The sequence below is a fragment of the Pseudochaenichthys georgianus genome, chromosome 6, assembly GCF_902827115.2.
Source record: "Pseudochaenichthys georgianus chromosome 6, fPseGeo1.2, whole genome shotgun sequence".
NCBI lineage: Eukaryota > Metazoa > Chordata > Actinopteri > Perciformes > Channichthyidae > Pseudochaenichthys > Pseudochaenichthys georgianus.
The window spans coordinates 44,542,451-44,570,153 of record NC_047508.1 but is presented as its reverse complement, the minus strand read 5'-3'; the positions used below and the strand labels follow the sequence as shown (position 1 = coordinate 44,570,153).

At 45.4% G+C, this 27,703-nt stretch overlaps 1 protein-coding gene across 1 annotated transcript in view; it reads left to right on the top strand.

Moving 5' to 3' along the window:
- The window catches only part of LOC117447927 (calcium-dependent secretion activator 2-like), a 171,362-nt gene that overhangs the window by 45,360 nt on the left and 98,299 nt on the right, over positions 1-27,703 (top strand). The window contains exon 2 of the mRNA XM_034084944.2: positions 10,929-11,042. Within this exon, the coding sequence (XP_033940835.1) occupies positions 10,929-11,042 (114 nt within the window). The remainder of the gene's footprint in view (positions 1-10,928; positions 11,043-27,703) is intronic.

Sequence of the window (27,703 nt, the reverse complement as noted above, 5' to 3'; positions counted from 1 at the left end):
GTGTGTGTGTGTGTGTGTGTGTGTGTGTGTGTGTGGCACATAGCCAATGACAAACAGATGAGAATGCTGCGTGGGGTCTGGGGGCCGTGAGGGCGGGACGTTGGGGGGCTCGCTGCTGTGAGGAGCGGACAGTGGGAGCTGGGTTCATTTCCTGCTTGAGACAGCGAGAATGGACGCGGGAAGGTGGGGGGGGGGGTGCAGAGGGGGCTGCAGCACCCCCATCTGCGAGGCTCCACTAGCACCCCCCAGCGCGTCGTGTGTGTGGTCGGTCAGCATCGCACTGGTTCCCTTGATTAGAAGTGGATTTGGAAAAGTGTGTGATACGTGGACGCTTTGTTTAACATCCCCTTTATGAGTTATGATAAAAGTCGAGAGGACTATAAATAACCACGACCGCTAAGCAAAAAGAAGACTATTGTTGGCGTGATGACGTTTTGTCGTCTTAGTTATAGTTAATACCCAGTGTTTCATCTTCTCTGCTTCCGCCTTTTGAAACTATAAGAGCTTCAAAATTCACCAGTTGGATGTTTTACTGACTGGCTTTGTCTCGAGGAACAGGCCAACGTATCGGCTTCAACTCGGGTCGGTCAAAAACATAATTTCAGGCAAACGAAAAATAATTAAAATAGCCTTTGACTTTGACGCGAGGGAATCAGACGTGCTTTAATGCAACTGTATGCGTGCGTGTGTCCTTTCCAGAAAACAACCATTTGCCTGCGGTCCTGGTAGCACTCTCAGCTGTCAGGATGCAGCTCCGGCTGTGTGTGTTCTGCAGCCACACACACACACACACACACACACACACACACACACACACACACACACACACAGCCTTCTCTGTGGTCATTGATCTGCCATCATGAGGTTCCTGCTGCCTCCCAAATCAGCCGCTAACTGTCCTCGCTAACCGGTCATGTCTCAAATTAAAGCCTTAAGCATAAACAAACGTTAATGTGCACGGCACACCGACACACACACACCTGCTGAAAGCAATCAGGGGTTAGCGATGGTGTCGGACGAGGTGGAATGATGTCCCCAGTTCTGTGTCACCTCGATATTGATGATCTGTCCGAGCGACTGAGAGCCTGTAATACTGGATGCATGCTTGGTAGTACTCCAGTGAACCTTGTTATGTATGCAGATGGTCTTGTTGAGCTGAGTCCATCTCGCGCTGGTCTGCAGCAGCTTCTCACCGTGTGCTCTGTGAGCGGTGTGGAGCATGGCATCAGATACAACGCCAGTAAGAGTGATCTTTAGCACCAAAGAGGATACATGTCTTAAATGTCCTGATTTAAAATTGTCTATTAATCTTAGTGTCTGTAATAAGTTAAAATATCTTGGACACTTTATTACAGAACAGATGATGAAGATATGTATAGGCCATGCCGCATGATGTGCACAAGCAAGCATTCTCCTACGTAGGTTTGGTGCGTGTGCAGACGTCTCTGTTCAGAGCATTTTGCACACCGCTCTAAACGGCACGTCTGTGGTCAAACTACAGAAAAGCAAGTCTACGGGAACTTCACGTAGCTCATAATGATGCCATGAGAATATTGCTGAAGAGACCTCGAGGTCTAGTGCCACTGAAATGTGTGTGGCAGCAGGACTCAATGCTCTACAAGCTGTCTTAAGAAGTCTCGTGTATAAATGTATTTGCCGGCTTAATGACTGATAATGAAATCCTCTTATCGAACATAAGGCTTAGCGCACGCTGCCAGTCGCAGCTGGGGAGACATTGTATAGTTGTCTCTTTGTAGGACACTGATTTATATTGTTCTTAAACTATGAATTATTTTTATGCTGAGTTTGTAATTTATTATATGTAATGTCTTTTATCTGGACCTGAGTCTGTAATACAGTTTTCATTCATTCAATCACCCCCCCTGAAGTCCGGGTTAGCGCGCTGTGGATTGTGCCGGTGAGGAAACGTTCTTGGCCCCGGGCTAGCGGATCCCTGAGCTTCGTGACTGTGTAAATCCTGCTGTAAAAGTGACCGGAGCACTTCCTGGATTCTAGGAAAGGCTTTCCTCAATGAACTTTATATTGACTTCACCATTTACTGAAAGCAGGGTGTAGACGTTGTTGTCTCTTCACATCAGATCAACGTTGTCAGTTGGACGTGTTGCGGTTCGATTTGAGATTGTTTTCACGATGATGGACAGTTTGACAGTTTGTCTGGCGTCGCCGTGTCCCGTCTGCTTGAATCAGATCATAGCGGAGCGGCATCGCTCAACGCCCAGATGTTTCAACGGATAACACTCAGGATTTCAGCTGAACGCTCTCTCTTATGAGCCTTCCAGAACCTTTCCATTTCTTCATTGAGCTTGTTGTTCTCACACAGTTACATCTTTCTGTTTAAATCATAAGTTCAAGTCTCCTTGGAGTTCTAACTCTGACTGACTGAGAATCATCACGTTTCTTTGTCTGATTTAGATGCTCGATGCGGAGTAGGGATGTCCCGATCACCTTTTTTTCTGACATTTTCTCTGTCCCGACTCCCGAGTCACCAGCTGAACGTAGCCTCTCGTTAGCGTACTGCTACTAGTAGACACTGCGCCCACTCTGCTGCTTTGAGAGGAATAAGCAACCAGGTCTGAAAACAAGCCCAAAGGAAGCAACACATACATGATGTTGTGTCATTTCAAATCAAAACTAAGAACTCAGGATGACTTTAAGATGTGAACATGGTCATTTTTGTTTTGTAACATTAAATATAAAAAAAACATTTTATAAAAAAAAAAAAATCCCGATCCCCGATTTTTTGAAAATCACGTGATCGGCTCCGATCCCCGATCACGTGATCGGATCGGGACATCTCTAATGCGGAGTCATTAACGCGTGTAGAACTCATCCTGCACCCCTCCACATGGCCTTAGGATTTCACCCAAAATGTGGGAGTAGTTCTGGTGTTGCAAAATCAATGTCAGTCGGGACGTGACGCTGATGACACACGGCACCTCGCCCGATGTATGAACACATGGATTGGCACTAAACAGAGAGAGGTGTTGTGGTGTGTCCTAAAGACGAGAGCTTTTAGTGTCTGGAGAAAAAGACAGCCTTTCTGACGGAGAGCGTCCCTGAGAGTCGACGCTCCCTGAACAGGTTGACCTCTGACCTCCGAGTGGTTTTACCCGGCTCTCCAGCAGCGGCACTTTGCCACATCCCTAAAGGGCAAGTTCCACGTCCACCTTCCACCTCGTCGTGCTTAGAAACCCCCTGGGATGAATCCATTCACCAGATGAAGGCGAGTAGACGGGGAGGCGCGGACAGACACTCGGCTGAAACCTGACGGCAGCTTGTCACAGCTTCTCCTGGTGAGAGGCCATCACTGCCGCCGTCACCTGAAGGAAGGAGAGGCTCTGAACAGTCGGCTAAAAGGGCTCCAGGAAAGGAAGTCTTCTTGTACTTGCAAAGTATTTCTATTCAGGGGATAAAGCCCATGATGCACTTGGGCGCCCGCTCTGAAAAGATGGATGAAACTGTAATCAAAATACAAATAAGCTTTTGGAAGAGCTTCACCGTCTGAAATATCGCATCTGGAGATGGTTCACGACATGCGGTCCCTAAAGTACTCGTTTGTTTCTGCCTGTCGTTACGGACAGAGTTGCACATTAGTATCATATATAGCGGTTTTATATATTTTACACGATGCATTAATTAGATAATTCTCCCTTTTTAACTTTTTCCACCGGCACATGTGTAATTGGATTGAGCTCCACATCTGTCTTTGTCCATGCATACTTGCATACTTGTGGAATATCTTCCTAGTATGTGTTGCGCTTCATTTTGACTACAAGCAGTTGCGGTGACATTTTGAAAACAAACATGTCATTGATTGTGTGACCTGTTTGGACGCTTTCAGAAGTTGTGTTTGGCAAAGGTCAACGGAAGTACACACAGCTGTTTTTGTGGCTGTCTTTTCTCCATTTTCTTCGAGCTAATTGAGCATGCTCCTTCTGAGGAACATGAGACTGCATACGTTTACCTCTAAGTTGGTGAATGAAGGATTCAGCATGTTGGACGTGCTTCCATTTGAATGCTGACACAACAGAAATGGGCTGTGGCTCAGGAGATAGTTGTCCTCCACGAGGCCAGGGTCTCCGACCTTTCTCCACCTGAGAGCGACTTGCATCACATCGCTTACATGTATTCACACATCTCATCAGTTGAATGAAGCTATACTTTTGTACACGTGTGAAATCAATACCTAAAGCTTATCACACATCTTAACTTCACTTCAAGGTCCAAGAAAACCACAATGTCTCACATATTATTACGGCCCACATAGTGAGCACTTCACTGAGAGTTCACACACATGTCCTTCATCACCACCTGACGAGCGTCGGATGCACTTACGGTCAAATAAAAAACATTTATTTAACAAAAAGCCTTGCCCGTCTGCGCCCATCTCTCTCTCCTCTGCTGCTGAAACCCTGATGCATGCATTCATCACTCCACGACTGCACGACTGTAAAAGCATCCTCTACGGCAGGGGTGGGCAGTTCTGTTTTCCATGGGGCTACATGAGGAACAACACATATTGTGGAGGGCCGGGGCAAAAGCCTGAACTCAATTCTGCACAATATTAATCGTATTTCTTTATAAAAAGCCGTAAATGGCATTGTTTTGACAAGCTGGTAAGAGTGTGTTGCAGTTGAGCAATGAAAGAGTGAGGTTTACAAAACATGTAATTTATTACATGTATTTATCACATTTCCCAGAACAATGGTAAACAACATGTGAACGTTTTTCACCATTTCTGACTCATAGTAGGAACATTTTCAGTCGCATTCACTCAAACACATTTTGAGTTTCACATACTGTTGTGTAAAGGTTCTTAGCATTCTTAAGACATCACAACATTGTCTTTGTGCTCCAAACATTCAGCAATGCATCATATTGAACATCACTGAACTGTGATTTTGAGAAAAAGGCGTCCAAAGAAAGTGTCCCAGTTCACTGCTAGTTCCTTTACTTGCCGACATGTGCAGTCTCAGCACCTCATCTGGTGTTTTTAAGTTCTCTTTTCTTTTCTTGTTCAGTGAGAGAAGTCTCTGCTGGGCTTTAACGAGTGCATCGAAGTCAGGCTGAATGGGGAGGCGTGTGGCGTAGTGGGTTGTCCGTAGGTGTTCAGATCAGGGGGTCACAGGTTCAAACCCCGCTGCAGTCAGCATGTCGTTGTGTCCCTGAGACACTTCACCCAAAGTGCTCGTGTGGGGATTGCCCACAGTGTTGAGTATGTGAGTCGCTTTGGATAAAAGCGTCTAACAAGTGACATGTAATGTAATGAATGTCTGAGGTGGAGATGCGAAGCACAGCTGACAGATGATCATCAGTGAGGGAGGATCTGTACCTGGATTTCATAAACTTCACATGTGAACATGTCTGTTCACATGTGAAGGCAGAGCCAAAGAGAACCAGCTGAGCACGTCTCCTCATGTTTGGAAAGTTCTCCTCCTCGAGAGAAGAGTAGGAATCCAGCAGAGGACTTACAGCGCTCTGCCAGCATCAGACTGCAGGTCGATGCGTTCCAGCTGAACGTCGCGGGGTGCTTTTTCCACTGCAGGTAAAGGGAGAGGAATCACGAGCTTTCATCCTCGACTATTCGGAGATCTTCAAATCGCCTTGAACTCACCATGCAACGCTCCCAACATGATGAGTACCTGATGTAGCTGATGGTGACTTCTTTCAGGGTCTGCATGTGAGTGAGTGTTGCTCTCCAGTTGGCTTGAAAGAAGCTGCATCCTTCTCATGAAAGCCTTCCCCAGGCTGTGCATGTCGTGAACAAAGAGGCCCTGCATGTCGTGAACAAAGAGGCCCTGCCCTGCAGCTGGTGTTCAGTTCATTCATCAGTGCAGTCACATCACACCAACAGCACATGCAGCCTCTGCCGTCCAGCCCTCACCTGAGAGCTCTGGGAAGTCTTTGCCTTTCTTCTCTGCTTTCAGGTCCAAACCCTTTTCAGCACTTTGCCCCGGCTGAGCCGCCCGACAGCTGTGTGGTGTCGATGTCACGATGCTCAGTCTCATGCTCCTCCAAAAGTGCAGCACACTGTCTGTGATTCAATGCCCGTGCCCTGATGAAGTGTCTTCAAACTGAACACACGGCTCTACCTCCGACTTCAGTCAATACATACTTAGCAGTCCAATTGTTGTTGAAAACCCTACATTTACATCTACCTTTCTTTTTTTAGCATGAGCTGACATTTTTGAGTGCTTATTATTATTTCCGTGCTTTATTATTATCTCCACAGGATTGACACTGAACAGTTCAGCCATCTTCTTCTTTTTCTTCTTCGTCTTGACATTAAATTATAAACCATAATAAATTAATTGTATAGGTCTAGCCTCTGTGTGTGAAGTTGTTCCATCCTCAAAAACAAAAAGCTAATGCTTCTGCAGTCTAGCTGCAGCTTCCACGTTCTTCTGTTAAAAAAGGACACTGAAGGTCCTGAATGAGGCATCACACACAGGACTTGAGTCTGAACACAGCAGACAACAGGAGTATTTACAACAGCATTATAAAAACAAAAATACTGCATTCTCTGTCTTACTGTTACATAAATCCCATGAATGTATGAGACTAAGTTAGCTTCATCATCTCAATCAGTGATAAGTGAATAATAAAGTTTCTATCGGGTCACTGTCAGCCATTAGGGGCGGGGCTTGGAGGAACGGAGAGGAGACAGTGATCGCGGAAGCTTTCCTCCTGCCTTCACAAACTTTACACAAGTATTTATCAACTGAAAATAGCAAGAGGACATTCATACTCTGCAATCCAAGACTTGATTAAATCCACCAAAAACCTGACATGACGATAACGAGTGTTTTTCAAAAAACACAAATCCCTCCCTGTGTCTCTGAGCCGCAGCGACACGGCCTGATTCAGAGCGGGTCATTCTGCCATTGGTTCTGACTGGTGCTGCTGCTGGAGAAAGCAGACTGCTCCGTGTGTGGTGTCGCTGTGCCGCTGGCACGTCTGTTCCTTGATCTCTGCGGCACCGACCAATTTGATATTCTTGTGACAGAAAAAATTCTAAAATAAAAAAACCTTATTGTCCAGCCGCGGCCGAAAAATCAAGAAGCAACCTTACTACGCTATAATCGATAATCGAGCGGCGCCGGTAGCTCGCGGGCAGCTTTTCAGTAGCTCGCCGCTCGATTATCGAAGTGTTGGAGAGCCCTGCACTAGACTAATCTAAGCTAAAGGCGGCTAATGTTGGGCTATAAAGGAACTACAGCACGGTCACATGACTTCACGTCACTACCGCTAAGCTAAAGGAGGCTAATGTTGGGCTATAAAGGAACTACAGCACGGTCACATGACTTCACGTCACCACCGCTAAGCTAAAGGAGGCTAATGTTGGGCTATAAAGGAACTACAGCACGGTCACATGACTTCACGTCACCACCGCTAAGCTAAAGGAGGCTAATGTTGGGCTATAAAGGAACGACAGCACGGTCACATGACTTCACGTCACCACCGCTAAGCTAAAGGAGGCTAATGTTGGGCTATAAAGGAACTACAGCACGGTCACATGACTTCACGTCACCACCGCTAAGCTAAAGGAGGCTAATGTTGGGCTATAAAGGAACTACAGCACGGTCTCATGACTTCACGTCACCACCGCTAAGCTAAAGGAGGCTAATGTTGGGCTATAAAGGAACTACAGCACGGTCGCATGACTTCACGTCACCACCGCTAAGCTAAAGGAGGCTAATGTTGGGCTATAAAGGAACTACAGCACGGTCGCATGACTTCACGTCACCACCGCTAAGCTAAAGGAGGCTAATGTTGGGCTATAAAGGAACTACAGCACGGTCACATGACTTCACGTCACCACCGCTAAGCTAAAGGAGGCTAATGTTGGGCTATAAAGGAACTACAGCACGGTCACATGACTTCACGTCACCACCGCTAAGCTAAAGGAGGCTAATGTTGGGCTATAAAGGAACTACAGCACGGTCACATGACTTCACGTCACCACCGCTAAGCTAAAGGAGGCTAATGTTGGGCTATAAAGGAACTACAGCACGGTCACATGACTTCACGTCACCACCGCTAAGCTAAAGGAAGCTAATGTTGGGCTATAAAGGAACTACAGCACGGTCACATGACTTCACGTCACCACCGCTAAGCTAAAGGAGGCTAATGTTGGGCTATAAAGGAACTACAGCACGGTCACATGACTTCACCACCGCTAAGCTAAAGGCAGCTAACGGTGTGCGTGATGACGTTTAGTTGTCTCATTTAGACACCCATTAGCAACCGCTGTTTTTAAATCCATCAGTGGGGTATTTACTGACGTGTTTTATGTCGTCGAACAAATCGTTAAAATCTCCTCAGCTTGTGTTAACCACAGAGCTCATGTCAGGCTGATCACCAAAAACACTTTCAGGAAACCAGACATGGGAACAGGAAGTGCTAATATGCTGGAATCATTCCTGCACCACTCTCTTTGTACGTTAGACTATAAATAGAATTCCGTGCTTTACCGTGTACTCTTGGTCTTCCTACACCCTCCTCTCTGCTCAGCTGCCAGTGAGCTCTTTCATTAAATCAGATCTGCAAACAAGTCGGACTCTGCCTCTGAACCTCCAATCTGTGAGGACTGATGTGTGTTTTTCAGCATGAATATGTGGCTTCTGCTGCTTTGTGCTCGTACCACGGCCTCCAGCAGCAGTTTTCTTATCTGTACTCTCTAATGCAGTGATTCTCAAACTTTTTTCTATAATGTTCCCCCTTTGGAAAAAAAATTCAGCCAAGTACCCCCTGATCAGCGCAAAAACGATTAGTTAGGGACAACATTCCTATATAAAGAGGTACAGCGCTGCATCATCAGTCTGATTCATTAAAACAACAACAGTAACTGAGAAACACTTAAAGGTGGGGTAGGTAAGTTTGAGAAACCGGCTCGAGATCGCTAGAATTTGAAAATACACAACCGGAGAAAATCTGCCACTTCCTCTCAGAGCCCCTCCTCCAACACACACGAATGCGCACATGACCAATGAGGGCACGAGGTAAGTTTGTGCCCCGATGGAAGGCTGACAGGCAGGTTGTACTTTTTACAGTATTACGGCTTCTACAGATGACATTTTTTAATGGAATTTGTTGTCAAAGCACTTCAGATATTCATTGCTATCGGGATGTTAAGAGCATTCCATGGAATATAACAAAAGGTGTATCTCGAGCCGGTTTCTGAAACGTACCTACCCCACCTTTAAGGCTATATTTCAAATGTTTAGAATCCATCACTAAATTCATGGCAAACCCATTTTAACATCATGCTATAACACTGAGACGACATTAGCTGCATTGAACTGATCTTTTTAATAAGTTGTATTTACAATGTAGTGAAACATGGCTTGTGCCTCACTGAGGACCTTTGTCGTTCTGACAGGGAGGCTAACTGCAGGTATTACAATTCATGTTTTGAAATATGTGTAACTCTAGTCTATTCATATAAAACCCACGCTGCTCTAACTGCGTTACTTTTCCTAAAACTGGTATATTTATCTTTTTTTATTTTTTTCACATTAACATAAAATAAATCTCACGTACCCCCTGCAGTACTCCAACGTACCCCTAGGGGTCCGCGTACCCCCATTTGAGAACCACTGCTCTAATGAACTCCATTCACATTTTCAACCTGTTGGATGGAAGTACTTTGCAAACGGTCACCACCTGCTGCTGTCCATCAAGCCGCCTGCCCTCTGCCGCGGTTAAAGGCGGCGCACAGCGGCTGCATTCAGACCCAGGAAAGGACGCCCACACAAGAAGCTGCCGGCAGGAGATCAGTCTCTGCTCACTTTGTGGAGCCGGGAACTGGCACTTTGACTCCCAGAATGCATCTGTTGCTGGCAGTGTTACAACAAGAGGAAGAATAATGGTTTAATTTCACACAGACGCAGCTACGAGCTTCCAGTGAGGCTCATGCAACCTTAAAACCCTCATCGAGCACGATGTCTCGGGTTCACTGCGCAGAGTAACCATGCCGATGACATTTGGGAATGATTTTGTTTTCCAAGCACGGCTGCACTGCTCCGAGGAGAACGGCTCCTCTGAGAAATGTTGTTATCGTTGGAACAAATGTTTTTCACCCACTGGTGAAATGTCATAAAGTAAACTATGAATGAATTGCTGTACCAAGAGGGGTCCCGCTGGGGTCTGTGGTTTCCCTTTCCTGTTCTGCCTGAAACACATCCATCGGAATCCTTTGTTTACTTGCAGAACATAGTGACATCACTGTGTAACACTCACGCTTCTATTGGCTAGCTCTCCAACACATTGTACCTGATAGGCTAAGGAGAGAGAGAAAGCTCCAAGCGGTTGACCAATCAGAGCAGACTGGGCTTTGGTTTCAGGCGGTATGAGAACGATAAAGAGCTTTTTGAACATTAAAGCAGAAAACCACATCATGATCGTTTAAAACATTGGTCTCATGTAAAAAATCCTTTACAAAATTGCGATAGCATTAAAATAAAATGCTGCATAAAGCCCCAACATCACAATAACGACCTGTACCAACGCTATTAAGGACCTCACATGTTGTAGCCCGTCATAAGCACAAAGAAGCGTCTCCACCAGCACTAAACAGTCCCTGCACCCTTTATGCAACAATAACGTTCGTTTAAACCTTTCAAACTATTAGCGGCCTAAAATGTAGTTAAACAAATGACCTTATGTCTTCCAATCGTCTGGTGGTGTGTCGCTAATGAGCTAACTCTCTGTTGTGGTCCCTTAAGAGTCACCATCAGTCTCAAATGGAGTCTGAGCTGTGTCTCCCTTCACAGACACATTGCTCTTGGTCTCCTAATGAAAGACATTTGTTTGATGATGAGACTTTTCTCTGCTCTTGTAATGACGATGTCAGACTTTAATGATTACCCTCTCCCTCTCCTCCTGCTCCCTCTCTCATCTCTCAGGTGAACAAGCAGCAGCTGCAGGCGGTGAAGGAGCGTTTCCTGGCCTTCCTCAACGGGGAAACTCAGATTGTTGCGGATGAAGCTTTCTGCAACGCTGTGAGGAGCTACTATGAGGTAGGACATGTTATCTGTACTCTGTAGAGCGGTGCAGGGATGACATGCCTTTGTGGGCCGTTCCTGAAGGTGGCATCTCCCTGGTTCCTTGGGAGGACAATTGAGATTTCTCCATTGGATCTCAGAATATTGCTGAAAATAATCTCTCTGGCAACAAACGTTTATGATTCTAACACTTTTTGTTCGGCAGGATAATCTCCACATGTCCACAAAGCTAACGTTAGGCTATAAAGGAACTAGTGCACGGTCACATGACTTCACGTCACCACCGCTAAGCTAAAGGCGGCTAATGTTAGGCTATAAAGGAACTACAGCACGGTCACATGACTTCACGTCACCACCGCTAAGCTAAAGGCGGCTAATGTTGGGCTATAAAGGAACTACAGCACGGTCACATGACTTCACGTCACCACCGCTAAGCTAAAGGCGGCTAATGTTGGGCTATAAAGGAACTACAGCAAGGTCACATGACTTCACGTCACCACCGCTAAGCTAAAGGCGGCTAATGTTGGGCTATAAAGGAACTACAGCAAGGTCACATGACTTCACGTCACCACCGCTAAGCTAAAGGCGGCTAATGTTGGGCTATAAAGGAACTACAGCACGGTCACATGACTTCACGTCACCACCGCTAAGCTAAAAGTGGCTAATGTTGGGCTATGAAGGAACTACAGCACGGTCACATGACTTCCCGTCACCACCGCTAAGCTAAAGGTGGCTAATGTTGGGCTATGAAGGAACTACAGCACGGTCACATGACTTCACGTCCCCACCGCTAAGCTAAAGGAGGCTAATGTTCATTTTAAACGGTGAACATCAATGAAAATGTATAAATATCATTAAGAATAATAATATATTAGATCTAATATATTGAGTAAAAGAAAGCAAAGGTACAGAAAGGCAGCTTACGGTTTTTATAACTTTATTCTTCATTTACAAACCTTCCTTTGCCGATCATGCAAGTCTCCTTTTCAAAACATATCTGCAATGACCTTCTTCTTATAGTCACACACTGACACAGATACACTAGTGATAAGCCAAAATCAGTCAGTCATATAGAATTGGAGGGATGAACCCCTCTTTAATGGTCTCACATGCAGAGCACACACCGTGAAATGTGTTCTCTGCTTTTAACCCATCCTAGCCCCAGGAGCCTAGCCCCAGGAGCCTAGCCCCAGGAGCCTAGCCCCAGGAGCCTAGCCCCAGGAGCCTAGCCCCAGGAGCCTAGCACAGCTATTGTACAGCACCCGGGGAGCAATGGGAGTGAGGGGGGAAGAGGGGTGTCCGGTGCCTTGCTCAAGCAGGGCCCAGGAGGTGAACTGGGTCCTCTCCAAGTAGCAGTCCACACTCCATACGTAGGTCTGGTCGGGGACTTATATCAATACACAGCAAGTCAATCGTTGGGTTCTGGGACACAAAATCTGAACTGTGAAAATTAGTCCCGTGTTAAAAATGTATTCGTCGCAGAATATCCCGTTAATCCTCTCCACACTAAAGCATCAACACTCCTGGTTCTCTTCGTTTGCAAGCAGCCCATGTTCAGTCCTGCCCCACCCCTCTGAGACGGAGTGGTCTTTAAGCTCTGATGGCACAAAGTCATTCAAGTAATCGCGAGCATCACCTGAAACGGATGAGAACATCGATCCCACCAGCTGTTTTCTCTCAGAGGGAGTTTTTCTTTCTCTTTCCTCAAACCGAAGCTTTTTGATTTCCATCACCTCTGCTCCCTGTGTCCGTTCACATCTCTTCAGTCTCTGACATTTCTGAAACGCCATGCACTCTTTAGGGGTCAGATCATCCCGGCAGCAGTAAGCATCGCAAATGTTCCCTCCGCAAAAGCAATGGGATTTAATTGTGAAACGTGTTTTGTATGATTACAAAACATTGTTGCATTGTGTGTTCTGAAGGAATACACAGCCACTCATCACACTAACGCAGCGTCCACACGGCGCCGTGCGTTGAAGCTTTCCGCCGGTGGGCGTGTCTGAAACTCGACCAAACACATGAATCTCCCGCCCCGGACACACAAGCACGCGGTTTGATTGGCTAGAGCTTGTACTGGCATATGATTTGATTGGCTGACTTCAAAAGTTGAACATTCCTCAACTTTTGAAGCGAGCAACGCGACGGAACTAGGGATGCCAGCGATTATTCGAATATTCGCTACAGTCTCCATAATCGAATATTATTTTTAAAAATCGATTTTATTTATATATTTGTTTTTTTTGTAATGGTTTTTTTTTTTTTTTCTGGCTTAGTTTCATAAATATATATAAATATATATATGCTAATAATAGTAATAGTATTAATAATTGTAAATGGTCATTGGTCACACCACCAGTTTGTTTTACTGTAAACTTGGAGGAAGCCTGCGTGCAGAGCAGACTGCTGCTGCAGCAGCTACACCCCGACCCCGCCCCCCCCCCCCCTCCCCCTCACACGTGCGACTAAAGATGAACAAAGCGGCAGGTAAAAAGAGTTCCTCCTCGTGGAACTACTTCGAACTTACAAGTCCAAAGGAAGTTAAATGCAAGCTCTGCGAAAAGACGTTGGTCTATCACAGCTCAACCTCAACAATGCGTTCGCATTTGAGTGCGAAGCACGCCAAAGAGGTTACAGAGAAAGACGCAGCACAGCCGGCCATTACCAACTTCACTTCAAGGCCACGTCGTTGTGATGACATGCTTGTTTGTTGTTTGTACTGTTAAACATGTTCCAGTAAAGAAAACAACGGAATTCCTTTTTTTTTTTTTTTTCTCTCTCCCGCGGGGGGGACAGCCACAATGCAGTTCGGCAAAGCGTGGCGTCAGAGGGCCGTAACTCTGAATGAGCACACATTTCCGAAAGCTTCTTGAGCCTTACTACTCATTGAGGAGAATTCCAACAGTCAGCGGTTGCGTTTGATTCTCGTTGTCCATCATAACTCATTGGAGCCCAGTCTTATCTGGCCGGCTGTGTTGTAATTGGTCAACTGCTTAGAGATGTCCCGCCTCTTAGCCTATCACGTACAATGTGTTGGAGCGCTTACCAATAGAAGCGTGAGTATAGTGATTCTGTTCCGTAAGTAAACAAAGGAACAGGGATTTTAGCCTCACAGACCATTTACATGCACTAAACCCTATAGAACAAACTACGGAAAGGGGACACCCCAGGGAGCAGAACAGGGCCTCTCTTAAATCTCTTCAGCTTGTGTGAACCACTTGTCTCAGGCTTCTAAAAGCCATTGACTTCAAGAACAGGAAATGCGAAAAGCCTCGTTTCAGGGTTGTTCCTGCATCCCTCCATTTTCCTTGTGGTTATTTGTGTGTATTTTAGAAACTGGTACCGTCACTCCTCCACAGATACAAATCCTCCCACGTCACATCCAGCTTCCGTCTCGCTGCTGGGGAAGACAGCTGTGAGCACAGATTGCAGAGAATGTCCTCACTCCTTTTTATTCCATTTCTTCTCTACCCCCCCTCATCTCCGTCTCCCCCTGCCCCTCCTGCTGAGGCGCCTATCATCTGCTTTGAGATGTTATCGGCCACTTGCAGCCTCGTCTCCTTAATTGCCAGTAAAGTGTGAGACGAGAGGATATCAGTGAATTCCCATTGTTTGTCTCGCTGACAGCCCGATGATCAAAGTCCTCCTAAGTGGACATCATCGTCCCCACGAGACACAAAACACTCTCCTGGGACATGTCCCTGTTGCTCCTGCACTCACCACCCTGATCATATATTATTATGTGTGGACAGCATCGCCAGGGATTCACACTGTTTTCCATTCATCACATACACTACTGGAAGATGTTGCACATGAGGAAAGATGGCTGTCGGACTCAGAAACACACCAGATGATCTATTTCTGCTTCTCGCCCCGCTACAACTCGGCATCACTCCTGGTAGACACAGAGTTGACTTGTTTTACTAATTGCAAACACACAAAGCGAGTTTAGTGCAGATACAAACGAGAACAGCATGACTCTGGATGTACCATTGCAGCTACTCGTGGCATTGTTGCTAAGATTTACCTTAATATATTGACAATTCCGATATGTTGAAATATATTTTTATCAGCAACAACTGCAAACCATCATTGCATGTATTTACTAAGAGGTTTTGTTTGTGTTTCAAAGCTTGGTTTATCTGTGCAATCGAGCGCCATTGTACTTCGCTTTCTGCAAGGGCCCGGATATGCGACCATTTGCTTCATGTCGCGTACAAAGCAACAAAACCAACATCTCAACACAAAGAAAGATCAACGAGACCGACTCAAGTCCACAGGAAGTGCGCTGGGCATTGAAGTGCATTGTCATAGTGGCCAAACCATGACACTACAACTTCTGTCACGTAATGCAATCCAGCCCAAGAATACTTTAATAGAGGCGTCTTTTAAAGGTGGGGTAGGTAATTCACTTCAGAAACACTTGTTATATTCCATGGAATGCTCTTAACATCCCGATGGCAATGAATACATTAAACGCTTTGACAATAAATACATTTAAAAAATGCCGTGGCACTGTAAAAAGCACGACCAATCACCTGAGCCGGCCCGGCTAAAGTAACTGGATGGCCTACCTGCCTGTCAGCCTTCCATCTCGTGCCCTCATTGGTCATGTCCGTTTTTTCGGTTGTGTATTTTCAAATTCTAGCGCACTCGAGCTGCTTTCTCCATTCTTACCGACCCTACCTTTAAGGGTGTTGGATTGTTTTAAAACACAGACAAACACATGGTTGGTTTTGGTCTTTGTTTAGAATTTGCTGATGAAGATATAAATATGAAATAAACCAGAAATGTAAAAAAAAAAAATATTCTGGGCCATTTTTTTAACCAGGATTCAGTATTTAGTAAATGAGGGGGCGATGACATGCACATTTAGTTTGATGGTACATGGTGTACTTCTCTGTGGCAGCCCCGAAGCTCTGGAACTCCCTCCCTCACCCTGTTCCCGCCTCAAAACCCACCTCTTCAACTCTGTATCCATAAGCCCCCCCCCCCTCAACCAACTTCCTCCTGACTGCTTTTCTGTTTTGTTTCTTTTTGGCTTTGTTTATGTTTTGTTTGTCTCCCCTCCCTCCCAAATGTAAAGCGTATTTGGGTTCAAGAAAAGCGCTATAGAAATAAAATGTATTATTAATATTATTATACTGTTTCATCACCCTCCATCACACTGTTATGAGCTGCAGGGAAAAGGCAGCGCATCATTATTAGCCGACACAGGGAGGAGAGGAGGTGGAGGTGAATCATCAGCAGAGGAGGACACTGTGAACTGGCACCCCAACAGGAAGTGAGACAGCTGGGGAGGCGACAGGATTTCACAGCCCTCACACTGATTCTCCTCATCACGGGTGCAATTCATTTCAGTGCAACATTAGTTCCATGAGCGTCTTTTCACCAGCCTGGGTGTTTTTGACTCTGAGAGGCGAAGGGGTTCAGATCTGAAACACAAAAGCTGTGTTCACAACAAGCTGCTGAAGCCTTGAGACCAACAGACCGCTAACGGACCGCTAACGGACCGCTAACGGACCGCTAACGGACCGCTAACAGACCGCTAACAGGCAGCAGCTAACAGACCGCAGCTAAGAGACCGCAGCTAACAGACCACTGCTAACAGACCGCTAACAGACTACTGCTAACAGACTACTCCTAACAGACCGCTAACAGACCGCTAACAGACTACTCCTAACAGACCGCTAACAGACCGCTAACAGACCGCTGCTAACAGACTACTCCTAACAGACCGCTAACAGACCGCTAACAGACTACTCCTAACAGACCGCTAACCGCTAACAGACCGCTGCTAACAGACTACTGCTAACAGACTACTGCTAACAGACTACCGCTAACAGACTACTGCTAACAGACCGCTAACAGACTACTGCTAACAGACTACCGCTAACAGACTACTGCTAACAGACTACTGCTAACAGACTACTCCTAACAGACTACTCCTAACAGACTACTCCTAACAGACTACTCCTAACAGACTACTCCTAACAGACCGCTCCTAACAGACCGCTCCTAACAGACTACTGCTAACAGACTACCGCTAACAGACTACTGCTAACAGACTACCGCTAACAGACTACCGCTAACAGACTACTGCTAACAGACCGCTAACAGACTACTGCTAACAGACCGCTAACAGACTACTGCTAACAGACTACCGCTAACAGACTACTGCTAACAGACTACTGCTAACAGACTACTCCTAACAGACTACTCCTAACAGACTACTCCTAACAGACTACTCCTAACAGACTACTCCTAACAGACTACTCCTAACAGACCGCTCCTAACAGACCGCTCCTAACAGACCGCTAACAGACTACTGCTAACAGACTGTGGGTGGAGGTGGTAAACCCATCGAAGACTCTCTGAGATATGAGAAAGGAGGACAGAAGAACAGGAACACGTGAGATCAGGCTCAAATGGCTTTGTTAAATATGGGTAGCACATCATTTCAGGTAGTTTTACGATGCAAGAAAGCCCAATATTCTTTCTCTTGTGTTCTGATTTGATTATTTTTTGTCCAAAATTATAGTGAAGGCTTAGTGCTTTAATGGTGGAACTACTGAACCTGTCAACACAAACACCAAGCATACAACGAGTAAAGCATCAGGAACCCAGCCCACTAATCTTATGGCCTTATTGGCACTTTCTTTAGTTAACAAGTAACAGCCTGAATCAACACATCACCCGTTTTGTGGGGGGGTAGGGCTCCAACAGATCCTGTATTCGTGCCAACCGTCACGGTCTGGTGCAAGTTCACCAAAGTTCACTAGTCCGAGTTACGCCTGGAAACTTTAATATTGTTAGCAACATGTTCCAAGGTCAAGACAAGGTTATTGAAGTGGACATCCTTCACACCAGTGAACGCAAGGGTGTGTAGGTCTATAAGGCCAGAGGGACCAGCTTTAAATGAAAGGTCACCTATTATGCAAAATCCTCTTCTTCATGTCTCTTCTACATCAACATGTGTCCCCTCTTCTTCATGTCTCTTCTACATCAACATGTGTCCCCTCTTCTTCATGTCTCTTCTACATCAACATGTGTCCCCTCTTCTTCATGTCTCTTCTACATCAACATGTGTCCCCTCTTCTTCATGTCTCTTCTACATCAACATGTGTCCCCTCTTCTTCATGTCTCTTCTACATCAACATGTGTCCCCTCTTCTCCATGTCTCTTCTACATCAACATGTGTCCCCTCTTCTTCATGTCTCTTCTACATCAACATGTGTCCCCTCTTCTTCATGTCTCTTCTACATCAACATGTGTCCCCTCTTCTTCATGTCTCTTCTACATCAGCACGTGTCCCCTCTTCTCCATGTCTCTTCTACATCAACATGTGTCCCCTCTTCTTCATGTCTCTTCTCCATCAACATGTGTCCCCTCTTCTTCATGTCTCTTCTACATCAACATGTGTCCCCTCTTCTTCATGTCTCTTCTACATCAACATGTGTCCCCTCTTCTTTATGTCTCTTCTACATCAACATGTGTCCCCTCTTCTCCATGTCTCTTCTACATCAACATGTGTCCCCTCTTCTTCATGTCTCTTCTACATCAACATGTGTCCCCTCTTCTTCATGTCTCTTCTACATCAACATGTGTCCCCTCTTCTTCATGTCTCTTCTACATCAACATGTGTCCCCTCTTCTCCATGTCTCTTCTACATCAACATGTGTCCCCCTCTTCTTCATGTCTCTTCTACATCAACATGTGTCCCCCTCTTCTTCATGTCTCTTCTACATCAACACGTGTCCCCTCTTCTTCACGTCTCTTCTACATCAACATGTGTCCCCTCTTCTTCATGTCTCTTCTACATCAACATGTGTCCCCTCTTCTTCATCAACATGTGTCCCCTCTTCTTCATCAACATGTGTCCCCTCTTCTTCATGTCTCTTCTACATCAACATGTGTCCCCTCTTCTCATGTCTCTTCTACATCAACATGTGTCCCCTCTTCTTTATGTCTCTTCTACATCAACATGTGTCCCCTCTTCTCCATGTCTCTTCTACATCAACATGTGTCCCCTCTTCTTCATGTCTCTTCTACATCAACATGTGTCCCCTCTTCTCCATGTCTCTTCTACATCAACATGTGTCCCCTCTTCTTCATGTCTCGTCTACATCAACATGTGTCCCCTCTTCTTCATGTCTCTTCTACATCAACATGTGTCCCCTCTTCTTCATGTCTCTTCTACATCAACATGTGTACCCTCTTCTTCATGTCTCTTCTACATCAACATGTGTCCCCTCTTCTTCATGTCTCTTCTACATCAACATGTGTCCCCTCTTCTACATCAACATGTGTCCCTCTTCTTCATCAACATGTGTCCCCTCTTCTACATCAACATGTGTACCCTCTTCTTCATGTCTCTTCTCCATCAACATGTGTCCCCTCTTCTTCATGTCTCTTCTACATCAACATGTGTCCCCTCTTCTTCATCAACATGTGTCCCCTCTTCTTCATCAACATGTGTCCCCTCTTCTCCATGTCTCTTCTACATCAACATGTGTCCCCTCTTCTTTATGTCTCTTCTACATCAACATGTGTCCCCTCTTCTCCATGTCTCTTCTACATCAACATGTGTCCCCTCTTCTTCATGTCTCTTCTACATCAACATGTGTCCCCTCTTCTTCATGTCTCTTCTACATCAACATGTGTCCCCTCTTCCCCTCTTCCCCCCCCCTAAAGGACAAACTATTGCAATCGCTGTATATTGTATGGGCTAGCTATACACACTTTAAGGAGTAACAAGAAAAACTATCAGAAACTTTGGTTTGCTTCAAACATTGACGGTACAAACTGACGTACTTCACAGATGGCCAGAACAAACTCACATAAGCTTTCCGGTGTAACACAGATATTGGCTTCGCACGAACACACTAATGCCACAGGACAAGCTAACGTTAGCTTGTCCTGTGGCATTAGAGCTTCACGTTAGTGTGTGTGTGTGTGTGTGTGTGTGTGTGTGTGTGTGTGTATGTGTGTGTGTGTGTGTGTGTGTGTGTGTGTGTGTGTGTGTGTGTGTGTGTGTGTGTGTGTGTGTGTGTGTGTGTGTGTGTGTGTGTGTGTGTGTGTGTGTGTGTGTGTGTGTGTGTGTGTGTGTGTGTGTGTGTGTGGTGTGTGTGTGTGTGTGTGTGTGTGTGTGTGTGTGTGTGTGTGTGTGTGTGTGTGTGTGTGTGTGTGTGTGTGTGTGTGTGTGTGTGTGTGTGTGTGGTGTGTGTGTGTGTGTGTGTGTGTGTGTGTGTGTGTGTGTGTGTGTGTGTGTGTGTGTGTGTGTGTGATCACAGACTGAAAGGTTGTGATTTAATATCACCCACAGCTTCACACTCTTCATGAACATGTTCTGCCGTCAGGGTGACAGCAACTAGCGCCATGCATGCTAATAAGGTTCCTCACTGCTTTTTTAAATGTCTGACAGTGTGTCCTTTAGGATGGAAAGAGAAGTCTCAAGTGAAATGAGTATCTTTGTTTCATTACTCAACATTTCTGTTTTAGAAACCACCAGGGTTTCAATGTGTGTGAACAGTCGTAACTTTACAGTATGACTCTGCTGTGACTGTCAGACCTTATCTACACAGGCTACCTGTTGGAGTCTGCTTCTAAGTCCCACGACCTTGTTCAAGTCACAATGTCTGCTTTGTTGCCTTGAAGAGCTCCATAGTAGCCCCACACCACCATCTCAGAGACGTGATGAACAATGAATCTACCGGTTGCCCATCTAATCCCTTTATTGTTGCGTCTTTGTAAAGTAAAACATACTGCAGTACATCCTGTAAAGCTCAAGGTGACATATGGTTGAACATATTATAAATATTTAAAGTGTACAATAATAAAACAAATCTTTTTTAGAAAATACTGTAAGTATTATTTTGTATTGAAGACGTTTCTCTGCTCGATAAACGGTATCTAGGGAACATCGCCGAGTGGATAATGATGATTGAGGTTTTGATACAGCAGTTAGCTTGGGCCGTGGGAAAGCGATGGGCGTGTTCTACGTTAACGACTAACTGAATAATTGGCTTATCAAGAGAAATTCAACACATCAATTAAAAAGCAGCACCAATCGAGTTAAAGTCCGGTTCAGATGTGCAACTGCTTTAGAGACGTGAACCACCAGAGGGGAGAGATCCATATCAGCACGGGGGCATTGTGTGGAAAATGATCCAATGTGTTGCATCGATGACCTGAAGGCACCGGGCACTGTGTGTGATGTCCTCTTTAACTCTGAAGTGTGTGTGTGTGTGTGTGTGTGTGTGTGTGTGTGTGTGTGTGTGTGTGTGTGTCCTGTAATTTAGAGCAGCTGGAGTCCGGTGCTTCAAGTGTGTGACATTTCTGCGCCGCAGCGGGGGGGGGGGAGAGAGGATATATATTCCTTCATGTTCACAGACGCTTTCTCACACGCTCTGCGACCTCCGACATCATATCTGCGGCTCTTCGGTATTAAACTGCTCGTCTCCAGCCTCAGTAATAACCCCGTTAATCTGTGTGAGATCAGCGGCTCAAACCCAGGTCAGAGGTCAACAGCATCCCATCCATTCCTCACTGCTAACCACTTCCTCTCATCGGAGACCCTGGCCTTTATATCTTCACAAGATGCTTTCAATAATAAATAACTGAAATTATTTGCACTTTTCCATTTCAGACATTTTCATTGTTCGCTTCAAAATCAGTAATTAAGACGAAGGAGACAAAAGGTGACATTTCACTTTAGGAAAAACAAGAAGATGTGCAGTTTGTCAAAATGTAATGGCTAAATAAAATAATAAATAATACAACATATTTCTTCTGAGCCTGACACTAAGATGGCCAAACCAACAATATTTAGTTTTCGGTCTTTCTGAAAAGAATATACTTTAAGCTGCTCATGATCTACTCGGTCTTCTTGAGCTGGAGCATGTTATCATGTGGGGCGGTGGTGGTGAAGTCGATAGGGACTTGGCTTGGCAACTGGAAGGTCACCAGTTCAAGTCCCGGCAAGACCAAGTGCTACCGAGGTGTCCCTGAGCAAGGCACCGTTCCCCACACTGCTCCCCGGGCGCCGTTCAAAATGGCTGCCCACTGCTCCGAACACTAGGATGGGTCGAATGCAGAGAAACCATTTCCCCACGGGGATTAATAAAGTATATAAAATCAAATCAAATCAAATATCTATAGAGTTATAAAACGGACAAGTCAAATCAAGCAATCTGATTGGTTCTTAGCCGTGATATAATGAGCGTATATCACGGGTAGAATTAGTTACTTTTCCCAAGTCGTGTATCCCTCCGCGTCTGAGGAAAACAACAACCGTTACATTACCTCCGTTACGAAACTGACTAACAAAGCTCAAGATGGAAACATGTCGGGTTAACTTGGACCTCCGGGGGGGGGGGGGGGGGGCTCACTGTGGAGGAGTGGGTTGAGCCGTGCCGATCTCCAGAGAGCACCTAGAGGACATGCAGAGCTGCTTGAGGAGCAGGCAGACCAGCTGGAGAGTAGCTCCATCAAAAGCTTTCTGATTGGTTCTTGAAGCAGAGACATTGAGCGCTAGTGGCCCCAGGTGCAAGCTCTCTCCAGAGCCGCTGGGAGCCGAGTCTCGGGACCGGAGAAAGTGGAGCAATATTCTCTCCACGCCGAGCAACAGCCAGAACAACCTCAACCTCTCCAAGTGACCTCGTGAGCATGCTGCTGATGCTGGACAGGTTCTCAGAGGCTGCACAACAAACGGCAACATACACATGAATGTAAATAAACAGCCAGATAATGGATCAACGCTCTCTGTCTAATATGTTCGCTAGCTGTTAGTGTTGTTGCATAGCAACCACCTCGCACTATGTTTTGTGCAGAAGGCAACGGAGGGACTATTTTATTTTATAATATCATCATAATTTACTAATAAAAACTATTTATATTAGAGCATTTTTCTTTCATATTGCCGTTTTATAACAGCTTCGCGCCGGGCAGCACCACGGCCTGTCGTGAGCTGTGATGTAAGGACCACACACCACGGCCTTAAACATATACATATCACTTCAGAAACATTTCAATTTGATCAATTTTCCTTTTCCACATGTTAAGCTTCCGTCTCTGAGCTTGTGGAGTTATCAACGAACTGGGGCTGCTGCCATCGTCAGCGCCAAGTCAAATGGCGTTCATCAGGTAAACGAAACGGCTTGTTTCTGCCTCCAAGACATCAGAACATATCTCTCACCACAGCTGAGCTTAGCTTCCAGAGAACAGTCATGTTCCGAGGCCGAGCACACATCCCTCTGACGGTGTGTGTGTGTGTGTTGCCTGTATACGTGTGTGTTGTGTGTGTGTGTTGCCTGTATCTGCGTGTGTGTGTGTGTGTGTGTGTGTCTGTTTGCTCTGATACCAGTCTCCACATGGAAGCTGCTGATGTAGCATGCACGTGGATTGCCTCTGAGCTGAGGAGGAGTGTGTAAACCTTTCAAGTGTTTCGCAGTTTGTCTTTTAAAGGAACACACACTCTGATTCCGCATGGCGGTTTAAACATGTCTGCATCCATGACCGTTGACTTCACTTCTTCTTTCCTGGAGGATGCTCAGCTTCACAGGACACTCTTTAAGACTTCTGTGCAGACTGTTATGTTGTCGTCCCGTAGCTCTGTACTGAGGGATCTTTTTCTCCGCGATGTGTTCTGCACCTGTGTTTTCTTTTTCTTCTCCTTCGTCCACTTCTTCTTTTTCAAGGCATTTGTGACTTGTTAAATCTTAGAAAATAAAAAGTAAAAAAGTAAGCACGACTCTGAGACCAGGGCCAATTAGAAAGGTACTTCACATTGCAAGAGCCACAAAGAGACTAAAGCGGAAGCACAACGGACCCAATAGACCGGGACATATTCAGGTGAGCAGCAGAGGTCATGTGATGGAACACAGAGGTCATGTGATGGAACACAGAGGTCATGTGATGGGACAGCAGGAACACAGAGGTCATGTGATGGAACACAGAGGTCATGTGATGGAACACAGAGGTCATGTGATGGGACAGCAGGAACACAGAGGTCATGTGATGGAACACAGAGGTCATGTGATGGGACAGCAGAACACAGAGGTCATGTGATGGAACACAGAGGTCATGTGATGGAACACAGAGGTCATGTGATGGGACAGCAGAACACAGAGGTCATGTGATGGAACACAGAGGTCATGTGATGGAACAGCAGAACACAGAGGTCATGTGATGGGACAGCAGGAACACAGAGGTCATGTGATGGGACAGCAGGAACACAGAGGTCATGTGATGGGACACAGAGGTCATGTGACGGAACACAGAGGTCATGTGATGGGACAGCAGAACACAGAGGTCATGTGATGGGACAGCAGGAACACAGAGGTCATGTGATGGAACACAGAGGTCATGTGATGGAACAGCAGAACACAGAGGTCATGTGATGGGACACAGAGGTCATGTGATGGGACACAGAGGTCATGTGATGGAACAGCAGAACACAGAGGTCATGTGATGGAACACAGAGGTCATGTGATGGGACAGCAGAACACAGAGGTCATGTGATGGAACACAGAGGTCATGTGATGGGACAGCAGGGACACAGAGGTCATGTGATGGGACAGCAGAACACAGAGGTCATGTGATGGAACACAGAGGTCATGTGATGGGACAGCAGGGACACAGAGGTCATGTGATGGGACAGCAGAACACAGAGGTCATGTGATGGAACACAGAGGTCATGTGATGGGACAGCAGGGACACAGAGGTCATGTGATGGGACAGCAGAACACAGAGGTCATGTGATGGGACAGCAGGGACACAGAGGTCATGTGATGGGACAGCAGAACACAGAGGTCATGTGATGGAACACAGAGGTCATGTGATGGAACACAGAGGTCATGTGATGGGACAGCAGAACACAGAGGTCATGTGATGGGACAGCAGGGACACAGAGGTCATGTGATGGGACAGCAGGGACACAGAGGTCATGTGATGGGACAGCAGAACACAGAGGTCATGTGATGGAACACAGAGGTCATGTGATGGAACACAGAGGTCATGTGATGGGACAGCAGAACACAGAGGTCATGTGATGGAACACAGAGGTCATGTGATGGGACAGCAGAACACAGAGGTCATGTGATGGAACACAGAGGTCATGTGATGGAACACAGAGGTCATGTGATGGGACAACAGGAACACAGAGGTCATGTGATGGAACACAGAGGTCATGTGATGGGACAGCAGAACACAGAGGTCATGTGATGGAACACAGAGGTCATGTGATGGAACACAGAGGTCATGTGATGGGACAACAGGAACACAGAGGTCATGTGATGGAACACAGAGGTCATGTGATGAGACAGCAGGAACACAGAGGTGATGGGAACAGCAGAACACCATGTTTTATTTTTGTTCCGGTTCATGATCTTGAAGTTAATTGTGAATTAAATATTAATATATATATTTTTTTTATATACAATAATTACGTATCTTTTATTTTATTGTTACTTCATTTATTCTCGATTCATGATATTAGAATAGATATCGAGTCACACAGCAAGAGGTCCTTTCTCCACTTCCTGTCTCACCTGTCCGATCCGACCAATCGGAACGTATCATCAGAACCAGATGCTCCTGATGAATCCGATCCGTCACCTTGACTCAGAGCAAACAGCTGTTAGTGATGCCGGTGGTTCTCCTGCTTAGTCCCCCTCTCAGACGGATGACTTTCATAACTCCCCCACGTCACGCTTCGTCTGTGACATTTGCAATTTGAAAGGAAAAATTGGGCCGGCGTTAAAAGGATTGTGCAGCGTCGCTGGAGGCAGAGCGAGTTCCCTTAATCTGCACACACAGAGTTTTATTGAGCATAAAGTGATCAAGATATCAAATCAGTTCGGCTGCTATAGATCTGATACGGGCTGCGGAAAATGACATTCGATAAAAGTTTCCAGTCGAGGTTTCAGGACCAAATGGATCTTCCACGCTTTAACCGTTTTCTCACAAAGTCTGGATGAGTACAGTTTGTGACTCGCATATTTGCATAACTGTTGTCTTTCTTTTAGTGATGCAATAAATCTGCATCTCTTCTCCATATCAGAACTAATTTTCCCTGCAGTCAATTTGATGATAAATGCTTGGCCTGTTTAACTGTCTGAGCTTCATTTACATAATCAGTCACTTTGTTTATTTGATATCTTTATCACAGCGTCAGGATTCAAAAGTCGCTCCGGTAGGATTTCTGCATTTCCGACAATGTTAAGAAAACTCTAAAGTAAAACTTTCTCATCCGAGGTAAATGGATTTGGACGTAACTCATTATGACTTTTTAGATGCTGCTATTCTTTCTGTGCTACTTTATATCATGACAATGGCCTCCTGTGTTTGAGTGCACAGTACGTTAAGAAGCCATACTTGGAACTGGTTAAACCTTTTTTTATTTCCATCTATTTTAAATTATCTTTTTTAATGATTATGTAAATCCTACGATACCCATTTTTCTTCTGGAGTACCACAGGGGTCAGTATTTGGTCCTTTACTATTTCTCCTTCAATTCAACTATCGGATATCATTCCGCTGAGCAAACTACAGGTTTAATGCAGAACCTCATCTAGTTAAACCCTGAACATTAGAAGTTATCATGACACTTACATTTCTTCACTTTTTGGTTCCTTGTCTTCAAACTGTAAGCCTCATCTGTGAAATCTAAGAAGCCTAGCTGTTCTCTTATTGATTTGTTAAATAATGAAAAAGTTTATTTTAAGATGGAGACGGACTTTTATTAATCCCCGTGGGGAAATTGTTTCTCTGCATTTGACCCATCCTAGTGTTAGGAGCAGTGTGCTGCCATTTTGAACGGCGCCCGGGGAGCAGTGTAGTGTGGTGAACGGTCTTTCCGGGACTTGAACTGGTGACCTTCCAGTTGCCAAGCCAAGTCCCTATCGACTTCGCCACCACCGCTGGATATGATCCATAGAGCTCTCAACATTCAAAGTGCCAGTCCTGCTGACTTTTGCTTTCTCTATGACCATTTAAGTGGAACTTATTCTACCTTTGCACTCAATTTTAAAACGTTTATATTGATATGAAAGGTTCAGGCTCTCTGACAGAGTTGAAGCAAGAGATGGAGACGATTTAATATCAAGCTGAAACATGTTTTATGCATGAAGATATATACGAGTAGTGACGGTCCACAGCTCCTCACCGCTGAGGGTGAAGCACTTTAAAGAGAGTTTGAATAACGCTGTGACAGAAGAGTTTATCAGGTCAAGTGACTCAAGGGAGAAATCCTACTGGTCTAAGACTCAGAAGAGTTTGTAATGTGTCTCTATTAAGGCGGCATGACTTTGAAAATAACTAGTTGGACTGATATTGCAATATTAGAAAAAATGTTCAAACATTATTCACATCATCATTAAAAAATATATACAAATGATCATGGAAGGAAACATGGAAGCCTCTAGAAGAGTGGTCACCAAACAGTCGATCGCGAGTGTGGTGCGGGTAGATCGCGCACCGTTAAAAAGTAACAAAAGAAAAGTAAAAAAAAGAATAATAATGTTTTATTTTTAATAAAGTTTTTAGATACGCCTTTCATCCTCCTCCCCGTTAGCAGGTGCCACTTGATTGACGTATCTTTGAGACATTCCTTGTCGCTCCGAAAAGTAAGACCGGTTAGTAAGAAACATGAATTAATGCTTTGAGTCTGCAGACAGACG